Raw genomic sequence first — 24668 nt, 5'->3', positions numbered from 1 at the left:
TTGAAATGTGGTCCCAGGGAAGCATGGCCACCGGCTACAGGTCCTTCCTGGACGTTCTAGAACATTCTGAAGAGGAAATGGAGCGGATATTCTTGACCCCACAATTCCACTTCCTGATCCCACAATTCCACTTCCTGGATGCCACACTGAAGCCTCTTTGCAGCACTGGATGACTCAGCACCAGGTAAGAAGTGGTCCTGCCTGAGGGCATGAGTCCAGAGGCTAAGCAGAGCACAGCACCCGAGCTGCGGCCTCACGCTCCTGGTGTAGGAGGTCAGCCCCTTCCAGGAACCAGAGGGACCCGGTCTGCACAGCCTTCGCCTCCTGGGTGGTGACCACAGGCTCAGGGTCTGGAGAGCTGGTTGTCCCACTGTGGGTTCACGGGCAGTGTCCACACCCCCCTCACCCTGCACTTCTGATGCGCCGAAGCCACTCCTGCTCTGAAACCCCCCAGATTCCACTGAGTCCTCGGAAAGTGAGGGCCCTGTGGCTCCAGACCATGCTGGGGACACACCATGCTTCCCCCATCACCACTCTCTGCGGTATGATTCCCAGCCAGTGTCTCACGTGGATTCTTGAAGCACAGGCAGTGGAGAGAGCGGGACACTGGAGCACGAATCCATGAGCACCAGGTTGGACCTGACGTTGGAGGCCTCTCCTGCCTCAGCCTCCGAGACAAACCCTTCAGGAAACCGTGATTGTCTCTGCTGAAAGCAACGTTTCAAACGAGACACACTCCAAACTCTCTTTGCTTCTCTCACTTACTCAATGTGCATCCGTCGTTATCAGACGAATATCTGAACTTCTTGGGAGCTCTTTCTGTTTTTAGCCTTTCTCCTTCTTAGAGTAACAAGCACTATACCTTTGCTACCTGCTGTGTGAAAATTGTTCCAATTTGCCCCAAACAACAGCGAGACGGCACTGAGGTCGCCACCCAGGCGGACACACGTTTGCATCAACCTCCTTGCCTCCTCGCACGACTGGTGCCACCAAATCCTGGACCTCGTCGTCCAGAGCATCGGCTCAACTGCCGGGGGATGGACTGCTTGCTCCCCATCTCTGGCCAGTCTGCTTCCCAGTTTCCTTCCGGCTCTTTCATGGAACCTGATCTGCCCTCACTACCCTCCCATCACCTCACCCTCGGGCCACAGCTGCCAGCCCCTCATGGTGCCCACATCGCCCATGGCACAGTCGCCTGCTCTCCCTCATCCCCCTGTGGCCTCTGAATCCACTGCTGCCTCTGCTTGGAACAGCTTCCTTCCCCCGCCCGCCCTTCAGTTCTCAGCTCAAATTTTAATTCTTCCAAGAAGCCTTTCCTGACCTGCAGGTCTCACCGGGCCTCTCCCTCCGTTATTAGCCCTCCGTTATAGCTGCTTCTTCCAAAGGCTTATCCCGTCTTGTTCAGTTTCACTTTCACACCAGATGGTGAGCTCTGAGGAGACAGAGATGGTGTCAACCTGCTCTCTGCTCCGTGTCCCCATGGTCCGGCACCAAGCTGGTGTACTGCTGAACGAAGGTACAAGTAAGAGCCTGGGCTTGAAGTTCCTCTTCTGGTGGCTTTGGGCCCGTGCTGTCTGTTCCCCTGGCACCTCTCCATCTGTTATGTGTTCTTTTTCTTCTGTGTGTGGGTTTCCCAACCATCAGCCCTGGTGCTACGTAACTGCGTTCATTGTTGCTACGCTGGTGCCTCCGAAGCGTGGCTCTCTCCCTACTCAGAGCAGAGCGCCGGTCTCCACATCGTGCAGCCCTGCCTGTGATTCAGCATCCATATCATTTCTTTCTTCAGACTCGATGGTTCCTTCCTCTGGTCACCTTCCCTGCCCGCCTGCCCCCTCCCAAGCAAAACATCGCTTGGCAGTGCCTTTCTGTCTGCCTCGCACCCTTGGGAACCACGGTCAGCCTGGCCTTCTCCTGACATGCAAATCCTCGTGGGGACCTCACCCCACTGCACAGGCCATTCACTCTCAGCTTCAGAAACGCTAGCTTCGCCCTGCCCGTCACACCCAGCCCTGGCCCCCAGCCGGCTGGCAGGCTGCTTCTCCCACCAGGAATGCTGGCAGTCTTCTCCCATCATTGGGGCTGAGGGGTGGGGAAGACCACATTTTAGGAAGGACATACTATAACCCTGGTGCTGTAATGAGGATTTTATCTGCACAGAGGAGGTGCGTAAATGCGGATATTTAGGGGACCCTAGAGCTGCGGGAGCTGGCAGAGCATGTCCTCGAGGAAGTGCTGGAGACCTTGGCGATGCCAGCCCCCTTCGGTCCCTTCTGGGGACAAGCTTGCCCTCCTTCTGGCAGAGCCTGGCCCTCCCGAAACGCCCTCTCCAGCATGCCATCCCTCTTGGTCTGCCACTGGGGCCTAAAGCCAGAGGGCAAGTCCTTATCACCATCCCTCCGACCCTCCTTGGGTCGGGACAACAGAAAGGCCTTTGGGGGCCTGCCACCTGCCTTCCGGAGTGTGGCATCTGGGGCCCACGACCAGAGTCTCGTTTGTATGGTTCCAAAAGGAGGGAAGAAGGGAAAGGCTTGGCCTGCTGCTCAGAAACGTAATTAGCCCCGTATTTTAACAACATTCTGACAGTAATTGCTTCCTAACCATGCAGACTCCCCGGTGCCACTGTCAGGGTGAGCGATGGCGAGGCCCGTGGGCCCTGGAACTGTCGCTCTGCTTCCCCTCCTTGGCTCGGAGGCTGGCTGGCTCAGGGCAGACTCCCCACAGCGTGACCTTCCCAAAGGGCCGGGTGTGCCCAGACGTGGAAGCCCTTCGGGGGGAAGCTGAGCCCAGATCATGGTCCACACGCGAGAGATTCAGGCGCTCAGCCCACTCAGGGCCGGTCCTCCTCAGCGCCTCCTGGTCACCACGCCTCTCTCACACCTGCCGGGTGCCCACAGGGGAGCCCGTGCGATGCAAGGAGGCCTCCCGCACAAGGTCAGCGTGACCCCTGGCGGGTCGGGACTCCACTCTGTGGACTCTGCCTTTGGAGACACTGGGAATGAAACCAGCAGTTTGCTTATTTGCAGTTAAACCATTTGCCCCTCATTTCTCTGTGGGGGGGCACCCCCCAGGGATGTTTCTAAAACTGAGCTAAGATGGTAATTGTTCCACTGCCATCAGCACTAGCCAGGCTAGGGCTTGTGATGGCAGAGGGGCCGCTGTCTGGGCTGGCATGGGTCAACCTGCCTCAGCTCAGGCTACCATTCAGGCCCTGTGCTTGCCTTCCCTGGATGGCACACTCAGAGCTGCAGGTAAGACCCATGTGTTTCCGTATTTTCCTGCCTGTTTGCTTTCCTTCCAGGTCTTATGGATCAGAAATGAAAGGGTGTTGAGTGGGATCCGGGAGCCTGAAAACGCCGCAGTCTCTGGTGAAAGGGGGTGAGGGGCTGGGAAGAAACAGACTTCAAAGCCCCCTAGCCCCAAACACACTATTTCTCTGATGGGATGGAAACGGGCTCAAAATGCAAAAGTCAGACCCCCAGGAAGTGCAGGATTTGGGAGCAGCCTCCAGCTAGGACTCATCCTCAGCCAAGGGGCCACCCTCCCCCTGGGCTTCACCCCACAAGCCCCCCCACCCCACCCCACCCCCAGCCCTGCCGTACTCACGCCAGCCTGGCCCCGCAGCTTTCTCCCTCGATGTCACCTCCAGCCACGTTTTCCGTGTTGACAGACTCGGTCTCACTGGTGGGCATGCTCACTGCAGGGTGGAGTCAAGGTCGCAGAGCAAGGTGCAGAGGGGGAGGGGAGAGAGGCATTAGTGCACGACTGGGAGGGGGCGGGTGGGGGAGGGGGTGCTGCCGCAGGCAGGGAGGCCCTGGTCACCCCCGAGGGTGTGATGTCCTTGACCCACACACTGGTTGCTCTTCTGCTGCCAAGGACACTGTAAGGGGGACGGGGCAGGAGGCCCCTAAGACCCCGAGTCCTCCTCTACCTCAACTCCACGCCCTTGGGAAACTGACACAGGCTTGCCCACAGTGTACCCTCCTCGCCATAAAGAAGAGCTTTTTCTTTTTCTGATTTCTTTCCACCCATCAATTCTAAGGGGCCTCATCCCCACACTTAGGGTGCAGCCTGTCTGTAGAAAGGGCGCCTTTGCCAAGGCCTACTAGATGGATCTGGAGGCATGTCTGTCCCTCGTCCCTCATCCTGCAGGCTGGGCCCTGTGTCGATTCTATCAGGCACTAGGACCAAGCCTGAAATACGGCTTGAAGGGAATGGCCGTTTCCAGCATCACGTACTGGGACTCAAGCTAGCGCTGTAGACATGGGACTGGGGGCCCGAGTGAATCCACCAAATTAAGAGGAAATGTAGCCCAAAGGTGGGCGTCGAGTGTAACCCCTCCTCTTGCACGCCTGGACGGTCCCATCTCAACAGGCAGACCCGGGACATAAAGCACCTGGTTCCCCTGTGACCAACCCGCCCAGTCCTGCCCCAGGCCCTCCTGAGGCAGCAGGGGTTGGATTTCCAGGGCAGCAGGAGCTTTTGAGCCTGAATCCAGTTTGGTGGCTTAGCAGAAGCCATTTCTTTTATTAGTTTTTATTTCCAATAAAAGTTTAACTCAAAGGAATTTCTGCTTTCCTTTTTGCCATCTGTTACCCTTTAATACGACGCAACAGTGAACTCCTCATTTTCCCAGCCCTGATTCCTAGAATGGCCACTACTCCCCCTGTCCTGGCTCAGCCCTGCTGCGGAACCTGCTGTTAGTGAGGGTGTGGCATACGGCTATGTGGCACCTGCGACATGTTCCCCCCTCCACACCCCGCCCCCGGCTGGTACAGCCCAGGAATAGACTTCTCCTGGCTGGACAGACAATGCTGTGTGGATAAAGTCACTGGACATGAGGTTTTCCTGGCTTCTTTTCTTTTGGACGAAGTCAAGATGGGCAGGTGAGAGAGACATTTGAGAATGTGGAAGACGCAGCTGGAAAGCCCACAACTCCCCATGCTTCTGACTGTCCACCCTTTTCCATCAAGTTGGGTGAAAACCAAGCCAGGTGTCATTTCAAGGAAGTTTGGGGCCAGGTGGGACTCTGGATGCCACCCAGCCCCAACTGGTTCCTTTCTCATCACAGGACAGGGACATGGGGTCCAGGGAACGGTCAGATGCCCCGGTCACATGTGATTTGGTGCTTGGCACCTGCCCTGTGTTCACTTGACTGCCCCTGGGCCACACCCTCACTGAGATGGGATTCACACAGCCGAGTCAGGCTCGGGGGCAACACAGGTACGGCAGGCAGCCAAATGGAGCAGCTGGATCTTACAGCGTTTACACTCTGTTTGTGGCCCAAGGTCTGAGGGAACCGCTGGGTGAGACCGGACCTTGGGGGTGGTTCTGGGGCTGGGAGCCAGGATTGGTCTGCACTGAGGAAGGCCTAAGACCCAAGAGCCCCAGTCCTCCCATCTTCAGCCATCTCTGACCTTGAACTCCTCAGGCATCACTGTCGACAGGGCTGGCATCTGCTTTCGTGACACGCTTGCCCAGGGAACCCACTCTGTGCTGCTGGGGGGCTGTGATGGCAGCAGGGCTTGGCCTGGGGGGAGCCAGGTCAGGAGTGGGCAGGCCAGGGTACCCAGAGGAACCACACTGCTTTCTAAGTCGAGGCGCTTACCCTAAGCCCCAACAGGGGACAGTGCTATGGCTTAATATGTTTGAAGGGACGATGAGCTGGTGGCTTTGTGTGGGACAGGTTTCTCTCTCTCTCTCTCACACACACACCCCTCTGTCTTGCCCAGTGGACACCAGCACACACTCACACCCACGGGCACAGGGGACATCACCATGGGTTTCTATGGGTGATGAAACCAGGCAAACTCCCCTCCTTCTTAACAAGCCAGGCTGCTGGGCACCTCCTGCCACAGACAAGATGTCAGTGTCAAAACCCAGGAATAAGACAAGGATGGAGAGGATGTAGACAGCCAGAGAGAGTGTAGACAGCCACGGGCAGAGAAAGAAACGGGGCTCGGCATTCATGTGGGAGGTCCTGCTCACCTCCAAAAACAAACTAAAGAAATTATACAAATCGATGAACCAAAACACAGCAATATAGGACCCAAACCCCAAATCACATGAATTAAGGATACAAAGCAAACAATGGGTCCTGGGAAGAAGGAATTACTCCGGCAGAAGTGGCAGTCTACACTGGCAGGTGGGTAGTGGCTCTAAGGAGAGGGGTTCCCAGGAGGGGCCCCCCAGCATTCCTGCTTGTTAGCAGGAATCCCAAAGACTATTTGTGAGAAGAGAGGGTCAGGCTTGTTTTTAACCTGTGTGAAGGGCCATTCTCCAAACACACTTATTGGTCAAATAGAAGCTTGAAACAACACAGATGGACTTGAAGGCATTATGCTCAGTGAAGTAAGTCAGACAGAGAAAGACAGGGAGTTCCTGTTGTGGCTCAGTGGTAACGAACCCAACTAGTATCCATGAGGACACGGGTTCGATCCCTGGCCTTGCTCAGTGGGTTAAGGATTCGGTGTGGCCCTGAGTTGTCGTGTAGGTTGCAGACCCGGCTCGGACCCTGAGTTGCTGTGGCTGTGGTGTAGGCCGGCAGCTACACCCCCGATTTAATTCCTAGGCTGGGAACTTCCATGCCCCACAGGTGCAGCACCCCTCAAAAAGACAAAGACAAACAAAAAAAGAGAAAATATAACATAAATACTCTATGTTAACACTTAAATGTGGAATCTCAAAAGTAAAAGAAACTAGTGAATATAACAAAAAAGAAAAACTCACTGATATAGAAAACAAACTTGTGGTTACAGTGGGAAGAGGGAAGGGGGAGGGGCAAAATAGGGGTAGGAGATTAAAAAATACAAACTACTATGTATAAAATAAATAAGCTACAAAGATATATTGTATAGCGCAAGAAAATAGCACTAACATTTTATAATAACTTTAAATGGAATATAATCTATAAAAAGATTGAATCACTACATTGTGTACCTCAAGTTAATGTAATATTGTAAATAAACTATACTAAAAAAAAGGAAAATAGTTGAAAATAACGGTTCACACACCTATTTCCCCCCTGCCCCCCCCAAAAAAAAACCAACACAAAGCTTGGAATAAACAGAAATTTTACAACCAGTAGCATTATTTTTTCACTTCTCAAAACTCCCATACGAAAAAAGCACTGAGAGAGGAGCTGGAATGGATGACTCAGTTCATTTTCCCTTCCAGGAAAAGACAGGTGTCAGTTTAGGGTGACAAGGTCACTCAAGTGAGCACTCAGAGGTCTTCTACTTGGAGGTGGGAGGGGTAAGGGGCTGCCAGCCTCTGAGCGCACCTGCGTCCCTGGGCTGGGGCTCTGCCGTGTCCTGCTGGGGCAGGATGGCCAGCCTCTCCTGAGGTTTGCTGAGAGAAGGGCCCAGAGCTGAGGTGGGGGCCTCGAGAGCCTGGCGGAGACCTCACCCACCTCCTCTTGGTGGAAGAGGCTGGGCCATCAGGGCCCTAATGCAGCCGAGGTGGGATGGTGGGGTTGGGAGCCCAAGGAACTTAAGGCATTTTTCACCGAACCTGAGCTTCTCCAGGGCCCGGCTCCCGGGTCAGCCCAACACTGGGATCCATCCCCCAGGCTCCTGTGAACTATTGGATGCGAGTGAAGAATGGGCTTGGCCATTTACTGGGCCAGATGTGCATTTTATCCTTTGTTTTGCATATGAGGGGTGTAATTAATATTCTTTCTCAGAGTTATGGTGAACAAGCGAAAGGATTCCTAATTTCCTGCCGCACCGACCTAACCTGGAGCCCCAAACTCCATCCCAAATGTTACGGCCGCCTGCGTCCTCTCAAAACCCATAGCTTGAAATCCTGGAGATCCAGAGTGTGGCTGAGTTTAGAGATGGGGTCTTTCAAGTGCATTAGAACGAGGTCACGAGGGTGCGCCTAATCCATGACGACTGGTGAGCTTTTCAGGAGAAAACATCAGGGCGCAGACACGCACAGGGGGAAGGCGGCTGTCTACATGCCAAGGAGAGGGGCTACAGCCGGCTTGCCCTCACAGCCTCAGAAGGAACCAGCCTGCTGATGCCTTGATCATGGGCTTCCCGGCTCCAGAGCCGAGAGAGGATGACTGTTTGCGCTGCCGGGTCTGGGGTACCTCGTCACCTCAGCTCTTGCTGACTTTGTTCCTGGGGCTCCCCAGAAACCTGCCCCTACTGTGCCTGGAATGTGCTGTTTCTACTCCAACCTCTGGGCTTTCTGGTGAGGCCCTGTCCACCTCCCCTTCGCATGTCCCAGGAGTCAGGGAACTTGGGCCCTCGGGCCAGCCCAGACAGCCACTTGTTCATCTGTTCATCTGTTACGGCAAAAATGAACTTCTGCTGGAGCAGGATCATGCGGCTGGCGTGTGTTACTACTGCTGCCTTCCTGCTGCGAAAGGAGGCTCCCATGTGGTCTGAAAGCTGAAACTCTGCCAGCTGGACCTTCCGAGGATGCATGCTGCCTCATAAGCATTGACATCTCACTCATTCCATGCGGGGGGCGGGGCTCCAGGACACTGCCACCAAGACCCCTCTTCTGAGCCCCCAGAACACTGGGACCTGAGCATCTTTAATAGCAACCTGGATTGGAGCTACGGTTCCCCCCACCCCCCCCCCGCCGCAGCTGCCTGCCACTGGGTACGTGAGTTAATCTTTCTGAGCCCAGGTTTCCTCATCTGCAAAAAAGACAATGGTACTATGTATCCAAGGGCTTCTGAGAAGGACTAAATGAGACAACATTTGTAGGGTAACTTTGGAACTTTTTTTTTTTTTAAATCTTTTTAGGGTCACACTCACGGCATATGGAGATTCCCAGGCTAGGGGTCAAATCAGAGCTACAGCTGCTGGCCTATACCACAGCTCACTGCAATGCCAGGTCCTTAACCCACTGAGCAAGGCCAAGGATTGAATCTGCATCCTCTTGGATGCTAGTCAGATTCATTTCCCCTGAGCCATGATGGGACCTCCTATAGGGTAACTTTGTAAAATTCAAAGTGCCACGAGTTGCTAATACCACCAACTCATTGTAATCTGTTTTTCTTCTAGTTTGCTGCTATTTCACAAGCATTAACTTTGTCCCCCTCCACCTCTCCCCACCCCTGACTAAATTAGATCAGTCTCAAGACCAGAGACATGGTGTTAGAATCCTCTGGGGTCCTTTTCAGGTCCACGGTTCTGGCTGTGGAACCACAGTAAGGAAGATTGGCATCTCCATGGGGTTTCAGGGCTGCTTCCACGTGCTGGGCATCTTCTGCATTTGTCCTTCAGATGCTCCTCCGAGCCTCTGGAACCCCGGGGGCTGACCTTTGCAAACTGCATCAAGAAGCTTTCCCCCGCAGGGTGTCCCACTGGCTGGTCTGCGGAGGCACCAGCAGGGCAGCACCATCAAAGCCTGTTTGGGGCTGTGGGGCTGTGGCCCCTTGCACCTGCTCTGCATGAGCTTCTCCTTTTTTTTTTTTTTTTTAGGGCCGCACCCACGGCATATGGAGGTTCTCAGGCTAGGGGTCTAATTGGAGCTGTAGCCGCCAGCCTACGCCAGGGCCACGGCAATGTGTAATCCAAGCCGTGTCTGTAGCCTACACCACAGCTCACGGAAATGGGATCCTTAAATCACTGAGTGAGGCCAGGGACCGAACCCGAAACCTCATGGTTCCTAGAAGGATTTGTTTCCGCTGCGCCACGATGGGAACTCCTAGAGCTTCTCCATAAATCTTCCAGTTCTCCCGTCTGCTTGGCATCCCCGAAGCTGGTTAGTGGTCCCAGGTGAGGGCCGGTAGAGCAGAGAACAGCTGGCCTCAAGTCCAGCGCATTCCCAGCTCCATCAGGAAACCTCTGGAATAGCTTTGCTCAAATAACCAGTTCAGTCTGAGGGCCTGGGAAGTCGGTGGCGGGGTGGTGGGGGTGGGGGACACATCCCAACTGCTTTAGCCCCAGGGGGCAGAACAGGATGGGACAGTCTGGGTGTGGTTACTGCCCCAGGACACTCCCCTGGGAGGAACTGTGTCGCATCTCAGCCGGCTTCACCTGCTGAAAACAGAACTTGGAAGACCCAGCCGCTCACAGTCTGAGGCCGATGGAGCAGGAGCTCCCTTTACACATCTTTGCCCGGCCAGGGTCTCAGTGAAGCTCCTGGTGCTGTGGGTCTAGAAAATGCCAACCCTAGTCCCAGCCTTGCCTCAGAATTGCTCTAAGACACTGCAGATCACATGATGGATCAGAGCCTCATTTTCTTCGTCTCTTATGTGACTAGAGTGAGCTAGCTGGTGAGTGGAAGGCCTCTTCCAAGGGAAAGAGAGAGGCGGTGGAAAAGGAAAAGCAGGCTGTAGACAAAAAGAGGAAAGAGCTGTTGAGAGAGAGAGGGAGCGGGTGCTGGCCTCGGTGGCTGATTGGGGCGGGAAGGTCACGCAGTCCCCAGAGCCGCCTCAGCTGCATTCTGCTTACCCGGCCCGGCAGGGCTGCCTCCACAGAAGCAATTAAAATCTGGTTGATTTTAAACCATTGGAAAGTAAATATAAAACAGGATTAAATATTAAGAAGCCAAACAAAGGGACCTTATTAAAAAGGCACAATATGAGCTCGACGTGCCATCGTAATAATTATTATTACCGCTATAAAGCGAAGGAGGCAGAATGCCCGTCCTTGGTCTGCAGCCACAGTCTGAGGAAGGAAACCAGGTCGCTGTGCTCCCAGCAGGCCATAAACACCCAGCGCTCCCAAGCAGAAAATCTCTCTCCGCAACGACGGCGCCGTCGAGTCGGGCCGCCTCAGTTATGATGGGGCTGATGGGGCGGAGGTGCAGCTGCCCCAGACCAAGGTCTGCCCTGGGGCCCCCCCTCCTTTCCCACCCTGCCCCACCTTCCTCAGGCTCCTGGGACCATGGGGAAACAGGTGTCTGGCCCCACAGGAGGGGCTGGACGTTCCCCCCACCCCCAGGAAACAGCTCTCTGCAATCACTGGAGTGAGACGGGGTCTCCTAGACACGGGTGAGCCTTCCTGTGCGACTTTCCTCTGGAAACGAGATTGATTTAGGTACGAAGCTACTCTTAGGTTGGAGACGACATCATTCTAGATCCCAAGGCCAGGGTTAGCAGAGGGTCACCACGTGGCGTGACATGAGAGGGAGAGAGACGGACTGTCCCCAACCCCGCTCCAACCCAGTCCAGTGATGTCTACTGGTCATCCAGTCGTTCGGGGGCCCTGACCCCTCAGAGAACGAATACCCTTGGGATGAGTGGTATAATGTCATTTTTATCTGTGTGCTAATTGTAACCTTGGTTTTTCTGTCACTCATCACATTCCAGTTTCTCTTCTGCACACTTTGTCTATATTGGCTGATTCAAGCCTCAGAACAACCCTATGAGAGATTACACATCCCCATTACATGTTCCTATTTTACAGATCAGGAAACTGAGGCTTAGAGGATGAAGCCACTTGTTCAAAGTGAACCAAGCAGCTTGTAAGATCTGGGATTTGAACCCTGGCAGGTGCCATGCTAAGGCTACCCTCCTGTACATCTGATGGAGTCCTAAAGCCCTTTCCCAATCAGGAGAGAGGAGGGTCCTATGGATGTGCTGGGTCACTGGGAGGAGAGGGGCATAAAGTGTGGGTGGGGGTTCCGGGAGGAGCCAAGCACTTTATAATCCTGCCCTGGGCCTCCCGCTGGCTCTTCTAGGAGAAGCGGAGCAGATGGGTAGGAGCCTGGGCTCTGGACTCAGGTGGCTCGAGTTTGAATCCTGGCTCTGCCACTTTGGAGCCACATGACCTGAGGGGTGGTTTTACCTCCCTCCTCTATTCCTCACGAAGCCCACCTGTGCTGCTGGGCTATAAGGAGCAGGCCAGCCCTTCTTTTTACAGGGAAGAATGGTAAGGTCCAGAGAGGGTCAGTAACTTGCCCAGGGTCACATAGCTAGCTAGTTGTGGAGGTATCTGGTCCCCTTTTTACCAGCTAGTGCTGCCTCCTCTCCTCACCTGCCCTTTCCTCAGGTCATGAGAGGCTGAAAGACCCCCCTTGGTCATTCCAGCCAAGCACAGGCCCAGGGCTCTCTTCCCAAGTTCTGTGTGGGTGTGGCTCGCCCTGTGCCCCGTCTGTGCTGTTCACAGCAGTCTAAGAGCTCAGGATTCACCCTCACTTTCTTTCCTCTTGGGCTCCGTCTTCTCCCCATCTTCTGCTGCTCAAGAAACTTTTGGCCCAGGTCAGATTTCCCCCAAGGAGGCCTGACAGGGGCGCGCAGCGTGAGCCTGGTGGACATGGGTACCACTGAGGGGCCGTCTTGACAAGAGCAGTCCTGCTTCTCCAGGCCTCAGCCTCACCCCCTCTAGCACGCAAGCAAATTGCTGCCTTAAATTTCCAGGCTGCCTCCATTAACGGTGTTTATGGGAAGTGAGTCACTTTAGCTCTCAACCCCATGCTGCCTCTTCAGCCCCATAATTTCGTGTCTGAGTTTATAGGCAGCTGTCAGAATATCGACCAGCTTGTCCCCCTCTGCCCCGAGCCCTCTCCTTTAATTCATCTTCCAGCTCTGCCTGCTGGATGCTGCCCGTTGTCACATTACTCTGTCCCGGTAAGGACTCTATGTTAATGGCCCACGCCTTTGGTGGAGAAGTTCTCAGCAGGATCACAGGATGGCTCCAGAACCCTGCTCTGGCAAAGACTGGGAAGCTGTGCTCCACACCCCCTACCTCCCCCCCACCCCCACCCCCCGCCCAATGGGTCAGACCCTCAGAGCCACATCCACAGGGGTGGCCTAAAGTCAAGTTCTGAGACAGTGAGGGCTGGGCCCATGGTCTGATGCCAGGAAGGTTTAATTTAGATGAGGTGGGCTAGGGGCCCGGTCACCACCTCCAGAGGCGGGAAAGTCTTTTCTCCCTGCCTGGAGTGGTCCTTCCAGGACCAGGCTCCAGGGAAGGAGGATGTGGGTGAAGATTCTGCCCCCAGAAGGCCTGCTGTCTGTAGAAAGCAGGAGGGGCTCACTGCCAGAAGCCGTCAAGCATTCTGCGGGGTCTGGGGGCAGATTCCTAAGGTTTCTTTCCTGGCTGTCTATGAGGGAAGGGCTCTGGGGCTCAGATCCCTCAGCACCACCCATGCCCTTCCTGTCATATCCTTACGGCTACCCAGCCTGTCTCCCCAGCTCCCTCTGTGATTCAGTCCCGCTCTGCCTGTCCATCTCCTCTTCCACATCCACTGCTCATCCTCTGGTCCAGTGCTCGCTGGACTCTACTCCCAGCCTCCAGGATGGCCACTTGGGTCAGCCTGGCTTGATACCTTCCTTGGAGGACCCACCTCAAGCAGGGCCTACAGGGACCCCAGCCCCCACAGGCCCCCTTCCCTGGAGTCCTGCCTTTGGAACCCCCGGGCCTGCTCCCTCCAGGGCACAGCTCGGGGCCTGGGTCCCATGGTACTTTTCCGTGTGGCACCAGCAGCCCAGAAGCATCCACCACCCAACCTCATTCTCCACCAGGGGGCGCCTGCAGACTACCTGCAGATGAGGAAGCTGCACCTGCAGGGAGCAGCATCTGCAAAACAGGGACTTTCTCTCCCTGGCTCAGCCCCTGTCACTCTAGAACACAGGACTCAAAGAAAGAGACAGGGCCAGCAGGGGCTCCCAGGAACACGATGCTCAAGGAGCAACAGGAAACTAGAGACCACTGGAGAACCCCTTACCAGTCGGGGAACTGAGGCCGAGAGGGAAGGCTTTGTGTGAGGCCACAGAGCTGTTATCAGAGCGGAGCCCAGGAGCCAGTCTCCTGACCTCCTGGCCAGGGTCCCCTCTCCCTGCCACTCCCCATCACCAGGTATGTGGGGGTCGCCTCTTTCCTGTGTGACAAAAGAGAAAGAGGGTGACTCTTATATACAGACAGGACTGGTGCGAGTCCTGGCTAAAGCTTCCATGGGTTTTCTGGTCTTGGGAAGATTATCTGAACCTCTTCTTTCTTGTCCAAAAAACTGAAGCCCATTCTGGAGGGTTAAGTGAGGATAGAAGGTAACACAGCTAGAGGAGGAGCTAGTGGGGGCCGCGCCCTGACGTTCAGTACTAATTCCCCATGTGGGGAACACCTGACACTGGGCGGATTTACTGGGGATAAAAAAGCCAAATGCAGGCCCAAGAGAAGGAGCTCGGGATCACTCACTTCATATCTAAGGGTCACCTGGGGTCTTGGCACTGGTGGGCCATGATATGTGTTTGCCGGGATCCCCAAGGGGGGCTGCAGTGACCAGGTCCCCTTAGGGCCATTAGCTCCTGATGTCATCACCACAGGTGCCGGTCCTTCATGAATATTCATGAAGCCCCTACTCTGTGCCTATAGTAACTGCCCCAGACAGAGTCCCTGCACTAGAAAAGCTTCGCAGCTTGTGAGGAGACAACCTCTGCATACCTTTAACTGTGATGAATCACACACACACACAAAAGATTTAAGCACAACCAGACAAGAGCTGCACCAACTCCCTTTTGTGCCTCTTTAATTTTCCTTTTCACCCTGAACCACAGCAAAGGCCTGGCAGAGACTGTTCTGTTCCCCCCACCTGCTCGAGGCCGTGCCGGTACCCCACCAGGGCCCCAGGGAGGCCCGCCCCGCCTAACTCTGGGTCCTTTGTTGGGTCAAGTGGGCCAGGACCCTTTAGGGATGGTCTGGCACTGCTACAAGATGTCTGTAGCTCATCTGGAAAGAATTTCTGCTTCTGTGACCCAGGGACACTAGTAGCAGATGAGAGGGGGCCTCACATCCAGTTTGGTTTTAAATAGATTTGGGGCTAAACATATTTTTTAATATGCAACAATTGGGTTAGTCTGATGACAAATGTCATCCCTGACCACTGCCAGAGAGGCACGTCGCTTCCATTAGAGGTAATGCTTCCTGGCCAGATAAAGGTATGGAAAATAATTTTTGGTCACTAACAATTGCCTTCAGTCCCACTGATCTGATTAGACTCAGCAATGGAAAAAGGAATTCACAAATTAGATGCTGTTCTCTATTTATTACCAAGATGGCCACTTTCCACTCCTTCCAGGAGATGCAGCGGAGTAAGTCTCAGCTTGGGCTAACATTTGGTCCAAAAACCTCTGTCCCCACCAGTGAACGAGATGAGCGCTACGCCGAAGCCCACGTGATGCGTGGGATCAGACCTCTACCCCTTGGAAGGGAGGTGACCTTTTCAAGCCTTAAATGCTTTCAGCTTTCCGGTCCTAAAGGAGCCGCTGGGAACTGACTCTGGGTTCTGTCTTAACCCTTTCCCACTGCCGTGCGGAGCTGGCAAGCCACCCTCACTGAGAGAGAAGTAAAGTAGGGATATTCCCACCCTTCTCTGAATTCGTTTGAAGAGGAACGGGGTGAAGAGGTAAGTTCATGGAGAACACATGGAGAAACAGTCCACTCTCTCCCGGACGTCAGAAAGGCACGGTGACAGACAACAGAGGATGAGAAATTAATTTGTGTGTCTGAGTCATCACACACCCTCTGCGGGACCAGACCTGGTCCTCTCTGATTTTAGCCTGGCAGTGACAAGGCAGGTCCAGGTCACCTGTTCCCAATGGCGGGATTCCAAAGACTTCCAGGCCAAGATCTCACTTTTCTCCCTTAATTTCACCCTCCTTTCCAAGCAATAGTCACTCACTGTCTGCCAGGCTCTGTGACAATGACGGGGACACAAACATCCCTTCTCTGACAGGTGCGCAACCCCGCAGTGGGGAAGGTGGATACATAGCTCCCAGGCATAAGTACTGCCATGCAGGCGTGGAATAGGTGTTCTGGGAGCAAAAGGAGGGCGGGAGGAGGGCTGGAGCAGGGGCGGCTCCCAAGGCAGGTGGCCCAGCTGGCTTTCCAGGCAGGGAGGCCAGAATGTATAGAGGTGCCAGGAGGGTTTTTGGAAGAACCAGCTGGCTTATGGGGTTCAGAGAATCCTGCAAATTCCAGGAGACTGGGGACTCCAGGATTCTAGAATCAAAGGAATTCCTCTGGGTCTGATAGACCAGAATGATCCAGGTTTGGTGGAACCCCCAGGGCTAAAGCTAGTGTATGCCAGCTTCAAATGACAGGAACAAAACCCAGAGCTGGAAGGCGGACTTGCAGCTCTCTGATCCGACCCCTCCCATCTGACAGACAAGGAAACCAAGAGAGGCAAGCTGCCCGTCAGTGACTGGGCGACCTGGAAGTCACTCGCCCTGTTCTCCTATAACTATCAGGATTGGGCAGACCCCAAACTCTGGCCTCCATCTAGGAGAGAAGGATGAGGGCCACTCACCCCCCCATTGCCGTGCTCTCAATTCTTCTAATTGAGGGACATGACTCAAATAAGTAGAATCCATCCATTAAGGGATTATGGAAATCATAATTAATGGAAATGATTTTAAACCATCTCAGAGACTCAAGAAGCAGCTCTATAAGCCTAACTGAAGCTTGGGATCTTCTTGGTAAAAACCCAGGGTGCTCTGCCTAATGGTTAGTGACCGACCAGCTCTGTTCCCCAGAGGTGGTGGAAGGGCAGAGGGAACTGTAGGTCAAGGGGGCTGGGCCCCTCCACCACTGGCCTCAGTTTTCACACCCAGAAGAGGCAACCCCCACCCCCCACCCCAGGAGAGCACCGATCTTTTTCTCCGCCTCTGCCGGGCATAGCAAACATCACGCTGAACTTCCCGTTAAGAGCCGGACCCGCTGACCGAAGCAAGTATTGGTAAATTCCACGAGACTCTAATTCTGAACACTTCTGTCAAGAAAGTGGTCCTCAGGTGGCACAATGGGTGAAGAATCCGACTGCAGCGGCTCAGGTCACAGCTGAGGCTCGGATTCAATCCCTGGCCTGAGAACTTCCATGGGTTGCGGGTGCCATTAAAAAAAGGGGGGCCCTCAAGGTCTTCCTGCCTATGTATATGGTGTGAGTGTACGTGCCTGGCGTGTGTGTGTCTGTACAGGGTGTTATTTTCCAAGAAGTTTGATAATATAGTAACTGGCCTGATACTGGATACCGTGATCCTGACTTGCGAGTCACTGAAATGAGATACGAAGGTTAGAGAGGCTGATCTGAAAACTGGAATTGGTGAGATAAACAAAGGTTTCTCCCCTTAAAGTCAGCCTGGCCGGCGTATGATTAGGGCTTTTTGCCTCCTCAGCAAGTTGCTGAGATCAGATCTATTCTCTCCCCCTCCCTAAACCCAACACACACAGAGGCAAAGACAGGTTCCAGGGCTGCTGTCAGCATTCTCTAACAGCTTTTGGCCCGTATTTTTATTTTATTTTTTTGTCTTTTTAGGGTATATGGAGGTTCCCAGGCTAGGGGAAGAGTCAGAGCTTTAGCTGCTGGCCTGCGACACAGCCACAGCAACGTGGGATCCGAGCCATGTTTTCGACATACACCACAGCTCACAGCAATGCTGGATCCTTAACCCACTGAGCGAGGCCAGGGATCAAACCTGTGTCCTCATGGATGCTAGTCAGATTCGGTTCCTCTGAGCCATGACAAAAATTCCTTGGCTTGTATTCTTGTCTTCTCTTGACCTCTAATCTTGGGGTGCTGTGTTCCCACATATGAGGCACTTGCACTTTCTGAAGCCTCTGAAGAGGACTCAGGGTATGTTTGTTAAAACCAGGGTTATATTTGGCAAATCATGTTTAGAATTTAGGAGCCATCAAGAGACTCCCCCTGTCCAGACATTTAAAAACATGTATGTTGTTTTGTCTTTTTAGAGCTGCAGGTGCAGCATATGGAATTGGAGATATAGCTGTTGGCCTGCAATACAGCCACAGCAACGCCAGATCTGAGCCACATCTGTGACCTACACCACAGCTCATAGCGACGCCAGATCCTTAACCCACTGAGGGAGGCCAGGGATCAAACCTGTGTCTTATGGATACTAGTTGGGTTCGTTACTACTGAGCCATAATGGGAACGCCCTAAAAATATCTTAACATCCTTACTTTTTCGAAAAAAAAAACAAAACAAAAACCCCCAAAAAAACCCAACACTGAAGAACCTTGTCCAAGTTCAAATGCATATTTTTGGAAAGGATAAACTTTTAACTGTCTTTCCTTGGCGCTGTGACTAGTGAATTTCCCCTGTAGATCGCTTTGCTGGGGGTAAGTTTGGTCAGCCAGATGAGCTCATACAGATTAAGTCTAAACTGCAAAGAATGTATATTGCTATGAATCTGAGTGTATAGCTTTCTTTTTTGTCCTAGGCTACTATCTGGAGCTGTCACCTGGGATAGGACATTTTACTCTCCCTGTGCCTTTCTCAAAGGCCTTTGAGGACACTGCCCACGCGTGGACTACATTCCGAGAACAGGGTCTTAAGTGCAAACAGTTCTCTTGCTCCTCCTGTCCTCTGGGGGAGAGTGTGTGGATCCAAACTGGAGGCAGGGGAGGGAAGTTTATGGCCTTCACAGGGACGTCCAAGTACAGGCCTGAAATCAGGTGTTTGGAAATGAGCAAAACTGCTTGTTCTGTTCAGGGAGGGCCTGCCAGGTTCTGGCTGTGTGACCTCTGAGCACATCCTGTGATCTGTCCTGAGGCAGTGTTGAGAAACCTGCGTATATTTCTTAGGGGACAGGAGGTGGGTCTGTAAGGACCATGAGCAGGAAGAAAACCTGCCCGTTTGTGACTCCAGAAAATGAGCCTATCCAACAGGAGGCAGACCCCCAGGCACTCGCAGGAGGGTGAGGGTGACGGGCTACGTGGTTCTGTGCAGAGGTTGGGGCACAGGATCATAGGATCCCAGGATCATAGGAGTCTGTGATTTTCTGAGATGGAGCCATGCACTTGGCTAAAGAAGGAATCCAGGGCCTCAGTCGGGGATACAGAAAGATCACTGCAATGGACTGAATGTGTGTCTCCCCAAAATTCATATGCTGAAACCCCAATACCGGTGTGATAGGATTTGGAGGTGGGGCCTTTGGGAGGCGATTAGGTGACGAGGATGGGGTCCTTATGAATGGGATTAGTGCCTTATAAGAAAGGGCCAGAGAGCTGGCTGGTGTCCCTGCTGTGAGGACACAGTGGAAGACGGCCGACTGCAGGCCAGGCAGCGGGCATCTCCGAGGACACAGCAGCCAGGTGGGGGCAGGAACAATACTTCCAGTGGGGGCCCTGCCTCCAGCATCCCTCTTCTCCCTGCCTCCGCCCAGCCTGACCATCACCTCCTCTTGTCTGTGAGGGGCCTTCCACCCTCAGGACCACCGTTCTGCGGGGCAGCTCCCTGATGGCGGCCGCCTGCTGCTCCCAGCCCTGCAGCAGTGCTGTTCCTCTTAGCACGAGGCCCGCATGCGAAGTGGCCATGGTGACTGAGTCCAGTGCGCACAGCAGGTACGACTGCTGTTTAAGAGGATGGAATCTTTCCCAGCCTATGGGGCCATAAATCTCTTCTAGAGGCTCTGCAGCTGTCACAGAGGCCCGAGCTCGTCCAGCTGATGGAGCGACCTGGAAGGATGGAGCCAACAAAGCCCATTTGGGGCTGCTACGCAGCTCTTACCTTTTTTTCTTTCTTTTAGGGCTGCACCCACAGCATAGGGAAGTTCTCAGGCTAGGGGTCGAATTGGAGCTGCAGCAGCTGGCCTACACCACAGCCACAGCAACACCAGATCTAAGCTGCCTCTGTGAACTACACCACAGCTTATGGCAACGCCGGATGCTTAACCCACTGAGCAAGGTCAGGGATCAAACCCACACCCTCACGGATACTATGTGGGGTTCTTAATCCACCGAGCCACAACGGGAGCTCCATATTTTTTCATCAGCCTCTGAATCACAAGGGCAGGGATCAGATGTTGGGGAGCTCCTGGGGATTCCACATGTAGCACCTTTTAGGGTAAAGTTACAGGCAGGAGACTGTCAGGGGCAAAGGGCCCCACGGCCAAGCAGACAGGACAGGCCAACTCCAGGGGACCCTCAGGTCTGGAACAGCCAAGCTGCTTATTCCGGACACCACCACCTGCCAGCCTGACCCTTCCCCGCCGTGACTCCCACTTTAGCTGCGTCAGCCCCTGGGACCCCTGACCTCCCTGCTTCCCCCTCCCCACCCCAGTCAACTGTCCACAAAAGAAGCCCGGCGACCCCTCCACAGAGGACTTGTCCCTCTGCTCAGATCTCTTCTGTGGCTCCTCTGAACCCAGAGGATAAAGTCCACAGCTGAGACCATCTGGGGCCAGGTCTCGGCCTCCCCTTCTGGCGTGACCTTCGGTTTCTCCCCCTCGCCCCTCAACCGGGTGCCGGAAACAGAAGTCTGCCCCCACTCCCTCTACATGTTACCTCTACGCCCCCTCGGCTTCAATGCCCTTTCCTATCCCTCTGGCCTCGAGAGCTGCTACCAACCTGTGGTTATGTCCCCTCCTTCCCCTGCTTTGTCCCCGGGCACTTGGACTGCCCCGCCCTGCAAGCCATGTGGGGCCCACAGCTGTTATGGCCAGGGCCCCATGGACGGGCGATGCCCACACTCCAGGCCTGGCCTCCACAGGCTCTCCATGCACCCTCTCCCTTCCCTGCCCTGCTGCCCAGACACAGGGGGTCCACAGAGGCCCCTGAGGCCAGTGTAGGCGGTGTAATGGCGAAAGTCCCTCCTGCCAACCTGAACCCACGTGGAACTGGGATCAAAAAGCAACCTTCACCCTATCAAGGGCGGAGACCTGCTTACAACACTTAGCCCACCTGACTGATAGTGTCACCCCCCAGGCAGGCCACCCCAGGCAGGAAGCTCCCAGGCAGGCCGCCCGCACCATTGAGAAGCCCTCTTCTCTCTCCTCTGCTTTTCTGCAGGACCTGTTCACACCTGCCTTCTCTGCTATAACTCGTCTACATGTGCACCTGTCCCCTGACCAGCCCCCTAGGACCCATCCCACTGTCCTAGTGAACATGTGTTGGATGCACACACAGATGTCTCTCAAATGAGCAGGGCTGCGTGTCACTCAGGAGGGTCTTTCCTAAACCGTCTGACTAGTTCACCTGCTTTTTCCACCAGCCCCACGCCACGCACCCGGGGTGGACATACAGCTGCACGTGAGGCTCCCCACGTCAGCAAGTGGGACAGAGGCAGGGCGGTCACTCTCCTCCACTGACAGCCTTCTTCTGTGACAAGGGATTTCACCTCCCAGTGTTTACATGGAAGTGGGAGCGGGGGCTGAGCCCTGGCTACGGAGGAAGTGGATCAGAGGGAAATTTAGGATGATTCATCTTCCCCCAGTGCCTCTGCTGGGCTGTTGCATTCAGGTTGGCAAAGCATTACATTAAAATCAAATCAACACTTTGCTGGGTGGCTGCATGGGCAGGCTGAGTGGACAGAGCCATTTGTCAACAGGTTTGGTGGCCTCAGGGAGGTGACAGTATCTGCAAAGACACTAGACAGGAGCCAGCACAGTGAGGCTGCTCCTGGCTGGAGTCCCCCTCCCCCATAGTTCCAGGTTCCCAGGACCATCAGAGGCTCAGCCATGGTGACCACGTGGCACCACACGTCCTGTGTCATCGAAGGCGGATGACATCACACCTCCCGGGGTGCACACCAAGGCAGGAAGGGACGGTCAGGGAGCTGGGGCGCCCCTTCCCAGAGCCTTCTGGTTGAGCGACGCCCTCCTCTAAGCAAGCTCACGGAGCCCAGAACGGAAAGAAATGCCGACGGATCACACAGCTGACGTGCCTCCTGGCAAGGGGATGGCTTCTGACCTCGGTGACCTTTCTTCACTTGAGCATGATGTCACCACGACCGCCTTTCACGCTTCAAACACGGTTCTTAGGATCATGCTGCTCATCTCCCCAGCTTTTAAAATCAAACTCGGGACTATTTACGGTAATGCTTCAGGTCAGTTTTTCCACCACCAGCCCTCCTTCCTTCCCTCCGTCCCCCTGCTTTGCTGTTAGACGGACAGTGTTACAGACGCTCTGATGAAGGGGACGAGAGGGGCCCCTTGTAGCCCCTCTGCCTGGAGGAGCAGGCGGTCCGCCCCGCTGAGGGGTGAGGGAGCAGAGAGGAAGCCCCCCTCCCCTGGGGCAGCACCGGGCTGCCCATCTATGGGGGAGGGGGTGTCAGTGCCCACAGGAGACGCCCTGGGGGTGAAACCAGACCATCTAGGTCTTGCCCACTTGAGCCTCTGCCCGGTGCCCTCGAGCCCATGAGAGCCCGCAGAGGCTGACACGTGTCCACGCCCAACCTCAGCGTCCAACAGCCCTTCCCCATCAGCTGAGAAAGGACGACGCCCTGGAGGAGAGAGTGAGTGAGGGGGCCGCCCTCGCTCTCCTGACCACCAGCTTTCTCTTTCAGAGGATCTGCGGTCCCCCCCAGCTGCCTTTCCAGGCCCACTTTTTTGTCTTCTTAGGGCCGCACCCACGGCATATGGAAGTTCCCAGGCTCCGGGTTGAACTGGAGCTGCATCTGGCAGCCTAGGCCACAACCACAGCAACGCGGGATCCGAGCCACATCTGCGACCTACCCCAGAGCTCACGGAAACACCGGATCCTTCACCCACTGAGCGAGGCTAGGCATTGAACCCGTAACCTCATGGATACCAGTTGGGTTCTTAACTGCCTGAGCCACAACAGAAACTCCAAGGCCCACTTTTCAAAGCTCCCGGTCCCTTCTGCCCAGAGTCCACTCTCTGAGGGCCCACCATGAGCGCAGCTAAGACTAGACGAGGGTCTTTGGCAACTAGGCAGGAAGGAAGAGACTAAAACCCAGTTCTCCTGACTCAAAGGGGACTCAATTCAGTGCTTCAATTCTGCCCGCCTGCATGCATTTGAAGAGCTTCTAGCCTCTCCACCCCGAGTCTGCTCCTCACTGTCCCCTTCAGGCTGTGGGGCCATCGGGGGCTCCACAGGTGACGCTGTGTCTCCAGGAATGGTCCCTGGCACGGTCTCACCATAGCCATGGGGTGGAAGAGTTAAGTCAAGATGTAGCAGGGACCAGAGAAGGGTCGAAGGTTCCTGCTCCCGCTGTCCCACTTCTGTACCATGGAGGCGTCCGTCTGTATTCTGGAGTTTGTGGGTAGAGGATACTCTTAGGCTCAGGGTTCTGTCTGTACCCTGAGGCCTCTATCTGGACACTGGTGGGGCCCTGTCTCAGGCTTCAGACGTGTGGCAGCTGTGACTGCGAGTCAGTCCAAGGAAAAAAACTGATTGTACCGATTAAAATGCCTTCAAAGAAAAAAAAAAAACTCAGATGATGATGCATGAGCACTTGACCTGTACAGTGTGGACGGGTGATATTTAGATCACTGCTCTCCAGCCCCGGGACCCTTCACCTGCCCCTCCCGGAAGCCTTCAGATTCCCTGTTTCAACAACACCATCCCAGGCTTTGCAGGGCGGGCGGTAGCCGTGAGCTCTATTGGTTGGTGACAATCGCAGCAGCGTCTCCTGAGAACAGAACCGAATACACTGGTTGTCGGCTCATCTACATGCAGACCGTGTTTCCCTTCCACCGTCTGTCTGTCCTTTCCACGCTCGCCCGCACAAACGTTCAGCTTCGAGGCTGGGGCTGCATTTAAAGGGCCTTAATGACATTAGAGAAAGATTGTCACGTGCAGGGATATTTAATCCATGCGTCCTTTGATCTTGAGGAGGAAAAATAAAGAAGAGAAGCAATTCTTGTCCCACCAGGGCAGGCATTTTTGATGACTCTGTTCATGGCTAGATCTGCAGGGCCTAGAACAATGCCTGGCACAGAACAGGCCTTTAATTGGTGGTCGATGGATGCGTGGGTGGAAGAATGAGTGAAATACACGTTTAGGTATTTTTCTACGATTTACTGGCCAACCCAACTGACCCTCATTATTAGAGAAAAGCTTCCACCGATGTCCTTTCTCCCTGTTGCCTTCCCATCCCTGCTCTTCCCATGTCCTCGTTGGCACCTCTAGCTTTTCCTGGAGAGACGAGGAACCAGGTGACCAGGTAAAAACATGTCCCCGAGCTGTTTCCACACTGGAGCCGTCTCACCAGCATGTGGCAACAGTGGCCTCTCATAAGTGCGATGCAGGTACACCTGGGGCCTGAGTGAAGCTGCCTGAGCCAATGGTGAAGAGTGAAGATACCCTTTTCCTCTTTTTCTTACAAGACTATCCAGTTTTTGAGCTGAAGAGAACGGCAAATACACCGTATTATGACCTTTTAGCAACTTTCAAGGCCAAGATCCCACTTTGGTCAAAACACGTAATTTATAGCAACATCTCTTCCATTGTGTTTGTTTCAAAATTCTGACATTCTCAGGATCAGAATATAGTTTCTGAGCCATGGGCTTGCCTTTTCTGCCAGCCTCTTAGTCTGTCAGTTCCTTAGCCATCTACCCACGTAAGGGAGCTCTGCTCTTGACTGGACTTCCCTGGAGTCCAGCCTTGAGACTCGCCTCCCAGCTCCATCCCAGTTCTTCGTACATTTCTATTTCACTCTCTGTCTTGTTTTTTAAGATGCTCATTCCGTGGTCCCAACCCCTAGAATGGCCCTGCCACCGTTCCCACGATGGACAGAAACAGGCTCTGTTCTGTCCTCCTGGGACAGGGCTGAGAACAAGAAGCAGACCCCAGGCTCCTCCAGCCACAAGGAAAGTGCGGGGGAGGAACAGCAGTGTTCATCCTGGTTTCATCCATATTTGGGCTCATGCAAATCTTTTTTTTTTTTTTTGTCTTTTGTCTTTTTAGAGCTGCACCCGCAGCACATGGAAGTTCCCAGGCTAGGGGTGGAATCAGAGCTGTAGCTGCTGGCCTACACCACAGCCACAGCCACGCCAGATTTTT

At 54.3% G+C, this 24668-nt stretch overlaps 1 protein-coding gene and 1 long non-coding RNA gene across 51 annotated transcripts in view; both read right to left on the bottom strand.

The window, feature by feature from the left end:
- Positions 1–24668, bottom strand: part of CACNA1C (calcium voltage-gated channel subunit alpha1 C) — a 438324-nt gene that overhangs the window by 105944 nt on the left and 307712 nt on the right. For all 50 annotated transcript variants that reach the window (XM_084957093.1, XM_084957107.1, XM_084957092.1 and 47 more), the window contains exon 10: positions 3604–3694. In XM_084957093.1, coding sequence (XP_084813219.1) covers positions 3604–3694 — 91 coding nt within the window. The remainder of the gene's footprint in view (positions 1–3603; positions 3695–24668) is intronic.
- On the bottom strand, positions 6475–13758 carry LOC146403464 (uncharacterized). The gene is made up of 3 exons (XR_014804101.1): positions 8954–13758; positions 8583–8725; positions 6475–7010 (listed from the first exon to the last, which is right to left on the bottom strand). It is a non-coding gene; the product is annotated as an uncharacterized LOC146403464 (long non-coding RNA).

This window comes from Sus scrofa, chromosome 5 (genome assembly GCF_054392235.1).
Source record: "Sus scrofa isolate SSC_HxYL_T2T_F1_AM1 chromosome 5, Sscrofa_HxYL_maternal_Yorkshire_Landrace_v2.0, whole genome shotgun sequence".
In the NCBI taxonomy this organism is placed as follows: domain Eukaryota; kingdom Metazoa; phylum Chordata; class Mammalia; order Artiodactyla; family Suidae; genus Sus; species Sus scrofa.
This window is presented reverse-complemented; position numbering and strand designations above follow the sequence as displayed.